The sequence below is a fragment of the Ruditapes philippinarum genome, unplaced genomic scaffold (genome assembly GCF_026571515.1).
Source record: "Ruditapes philippinarum isolate M1 unplaced genomic scaffold, ASM2657151v2 ctg1164_1_1_1_1, whole genome shotgun sequence".
Classification (NCBI taxonomy): domain Eukaryota; kingdom Metazoa; phylum Mollusca; class Bivalvia; order Venerida; family Veneridae; genus Ruditapes; species Ruditapes philippinarum.
In genome coordinates, this window is record NW_026862141.1 from 232,901 (window position 1) to 236,928 (window position 4,028).

The 4,028-nt window shown below is 33.1% G+C and overlaps 1 protein-coding gene across 1 annotated transcript; it reads right to left on the bottom strand.

Moving 5' to 3' along the window:
- Positions 1-1,053: 1,053 nt before the first annotated feature.
- LOC132718074 (uncharacterized) lies at positions 1,054-3,940 on the bottom strand. Its single transcript, XM_060701691.1, has 2 exons — positions 3,697-3,940; positions 1,054-1,936 (listed from the first exon to the last, which is right to left on the bottom strand). Exons 1-2 carry the CDS (start codon positions 3,753-3,755, stop codon positions 1,054-1,056), a joined length of 942 nt encoding a protein of 313 aa, XP_060557674.1. The 5' UTR covers positions 3,756-3,940.
- Between the last annotated feature and the right edge of the window lie 88 nt (positions 3,941-4,028).

Consider the following 4,028-nt stretch of genomic DNA (forward strand, 5'->3'; position numbering starts at 1 on the left):
TAAAAAATTTTCAGATTGCAAACAGCACCTACAACCCATGTAAATTACCAAAAAGGAAAAAAGAGTTGTAAATAAGCAAACATATCCCTAAGCTGTAGAAATATGGTGAAAATACTGCAAAATTGGCCATAAATCGCACAGAACTTGGATTTTTCCCCCTTTATCTAGAATTTAAAATCTCAGTACTTTTTTTCCTGAATTTTGATTATTTTTAAAATATTTTGGTTCATTTGGAGGCATGCAGCTTTAAATGTGACACATCTACATAATTAATTCAGAAAAGGTAACAATAATTAGAAACATCGACGAGATGAAGACTAAAAAACTTAGTGGACATGTTCATTTGGCAGATAAAGTATGCAATGCTTTAAGTTAAATAAGCACACTTCACCAAATTAGTCAATTGAAAATTATCAATTACAAATGTTAATAATTTCGTGCACATGAGGTTGCAAGACATGCCTGTTATTTGAAATGATGTTTACCAAAACAATGAACATTCTTTTATCACAAAACTATAATGATAACCAAGTTTGATAGTGTCACACCCAGTCAATGGTGTTTCTGATTTTCCCGCAAGTATAATTTATGTCTTAGACAACGTGTACACGCTTAATTCGTTTGACCTGCTTCCTACTAACAGCCGCGAACCCATTTTGTCAAAAGCCAATGCAAACGGTTGGGTTTAGTTTTTTCAGAAGCTCCCAACAGTTCATGATCTTTCACCTTTCTTGTTAATCTGCAGTACATGTTTAAGTCCACTGACTAAAATAGTCTCCTGGCAGGAAAACAGACTCCCCATGGTCCTCTCAATGCTAGATCACTAAATGTCCCCAAACTATTTCACCCATCTCTTGTCAATGCTTCACATTATTTCCGTCGTCATTTGGAAACAACCATGAGCTTATTATTTGTGCTCATTTCTACTTGTCTTGCTGCTTTAAATAGCTTGGTCACCATTTTTATTCTTCTCAGGTTTTTATTTAAGTTACCGGACTTGCTATATACAACATTTTATTACTTTCACATAAACATGATAGCGTCAAGCGTTTATCATAAACAAACACCAACAGGATTATTACACTTGCTGATATTTATTGTCGATGTCAACTGCATAGTGTTTCCGAGCGAAAAAAGCTGTATCTGAACTTTACAATTTATGTACGTTGCAACCTCGTTTTGTCCTACTCTACATACTGAGTATGGATGTCCACATACTTCAACAAAATCTGTCGCCGTGAATTTTTTATTCATTCGCTTCAGTTTTGAATGTGTGTAATCAGCAATGACAAAATAACCACCATCCATCGCACATATACCAGTTACCACACAATGTTCCGGATCGATCTTGTATTTCCCAGATGGTGTTGCTTTATATTCCTTCACATCAATGTAACGCCCGCATAAGAAATTTGCATCAGAGACCAAACTCTCGATGTCATTCAATTTACCTTTCAGACTGTTATTGGCCGCCAATCCCATCTTCTCATTTACTTTACCTGTAGATAAGTCACTCAAAAAAGTTTTACAATCCCTGATAGAAACTTTACTTGCTTTGAGATTTACAAACAACTGGGATTCATTTTTTTCTGACAGTTTCCGGAGATCTGTTGTTGTCGTTGTTAAAATAGTATTTAAAGCGTCTAGATCTGACTGGATATGTTTCTTTACTTCTCCATACTTCAATGATACTTGTTGTTTCGAAGTTTCTACCAGCTCTTCAACCTTCATTAGAATTTCCGTTTTCAAGTTTTCTATCTCTTCCAATAATTGCTCCTTTTCCTCTTGAAGTATTTTGAGATTATCTGTTTTAGCTTCTATCACACCTCTTAATTCGACGAGAACATTCTCGAGTGATGATTTAGTTTTTTCATACTCAGCACTGTTGTTTATACCCTGGGCAACGTCGGGTAGATAATCAACATTGATACATGACCTGAAATATTGATATATTTTGATTACACAACCTAATAAGGCATTTACCTGTTTATAATTGAAGTATCAATTGCATTAGGAAATAAAGTTAGCGAGGTTAAAGTATTGTTTGCCTCACATGTACATGACATTGTGATGAGTTTTGTGTAACCCACACAATGATAATAATATTGAATGGAGGACTAGAAGAAGTGGTTCACGTTTCATTTTACAATTGTAATGCACATGGTCTATATTAGGTAAATTAACTTAAGGATTAGTTAATTAATTATAAATTCAACGAGAAAGTTAAAAAACTGTATCAAAAGTGTGGCATTTAACTAGTGAACCGTATATCATATAAAACACGTCACGTTGAAATATTGGATTTTAAGTAGTAGATAAAAGCCGAAAACTGTCCAATATGTAAAATATTGAATTTCATGAGGCGCGTAGCGCCGAGGGGAATTCAATATTTTACTTATTGGTCAGTTTGAGGCTTATATCTTACTTAAATCACTACTTTTACTATCAAATATCATGCTATTTATCACAAAATTAGAAATAATCTATTTTTGTGCTAGAAATGTATAATTTTAATGTTTTAGCAATTATCTTTTTCTTACTTGCAAAACCCTATAGGTAGCCTCTTGAATAACAGAATGTCGGTACCATGAAATTTTCGTGTTTTGAAATATAACCAAGTATGTACATGAACACAATGATATACTCAAAATATACCAGTTGCACAAAATGTTGGACTTACATTGTACACGCATACAGAATACCTCAATTTACATTTGGGATTTTTACAAGAAATAATGAAAATAAAAAGTTTTCAAATTTGTGTTATACTTCGGATATTTTGGATGATTGACTGACTTTTAAGAAGGATTTATACTGACCATTTAGTGTATTGTTTACTATACTACAACTATCAGGGATGTAAAATGTTGTTTAAGAATTGCCATTAGTATGAATTTGGATATTTGGTGAACAAAATGATATTTTCTTATTTTTGAATTCAATATGATATTCTTTATACCACAGGAGTCTGGAATCGTTTCTATATATAACATAACCCGTTTTTGTTCTGAATAGATGAATTTATTTTCTCTATTGCATTTATCTGAAGGCTGACCATTACACTAATTTGAAAAGTTGACCTAACTGAAACATTACGTACATACAATAAAGCAAATCAAGTAAGATTGTCAACTAAACGTATTCAAAAAAGAAAAGAAAACGGACAATAGACAAGAAATTAAACAATCCCCATTAAAATCATCCTAGCTAACTGACGCTCCACTACCGTTCACGTCAAGAGCTTGGAAATCGAAAATCAGTGAGCTTGGAATAAGAAATCGTTAAATGAGTAATATAACAATTATTATTCTGTTCGTAAAATTATGTAAAATGCGTAATGTGCGAAGGAAAGACGTTGCATTATTCTCCGTGATAAGAGGCTACATTTTATTTAATCGTTTTTTGTTGGTTTCTTTTCTTTCTTCTTCTTTTTTTTGGATAATTTTCCACAAAACCCTGTGGTCATACGAGCTTCTTTCACTACACGTGGCACGCTGTCTAATATTAATGTGTTACACAATTAATATTGGACTTACACATTAATATTGGACACCTACCTGTACTGTATTAAAAATACAGTACGGTCAGAACAAAGGAATGACGTCATAGTAGTAATTTAATTCAGGATATCAATTGTATCTTTTAAATTATTGATTTTAAATGCAGTTATTAACCGGTGTATGAACAATTTTTTACCTGTGTTTTATAGCTATACATGCTGCACAACACACTTCATCATGGTCTTTACAAAACATGTCCACTAACTTGCCATGATGAATTGCGCACCTTTCTGTTGGTAATCCGGGTCCTGTTTCAATATTTCCATCTGATTTGATTTTATCTGATTTGTCTAATATCTGGTGTGATCTTAGTGCTGGAAATTTATTGTGATGTTGAAGACATTTAGAACAGAAATACGACCACAATCCACACAAAACTTAACTGCTTCAGTAGTTTACCCGATTCCGAACACGGTGAGCAATTTGTATCAAAAATCTCCTCTGAACTAGCAACAACAGACGACTTAA

Bases quoted from the DNA above. Each gene is read 5' to 3' on its own strand.
- LOC132718074 (XM_060701691.1), bottom strand. From the start codon at position 3,755: ATGTTTTGTAAAGACCATGATGAAGTGTGTTGTGCAGCATGTATAGCT. The intron at 1,937-3,696 runs GTAAAAAATTGT...TCAATATTTCAG, and splicing joins TGTATAGCTATAAAACACAG to GTCATGTATCAATGTTGATT.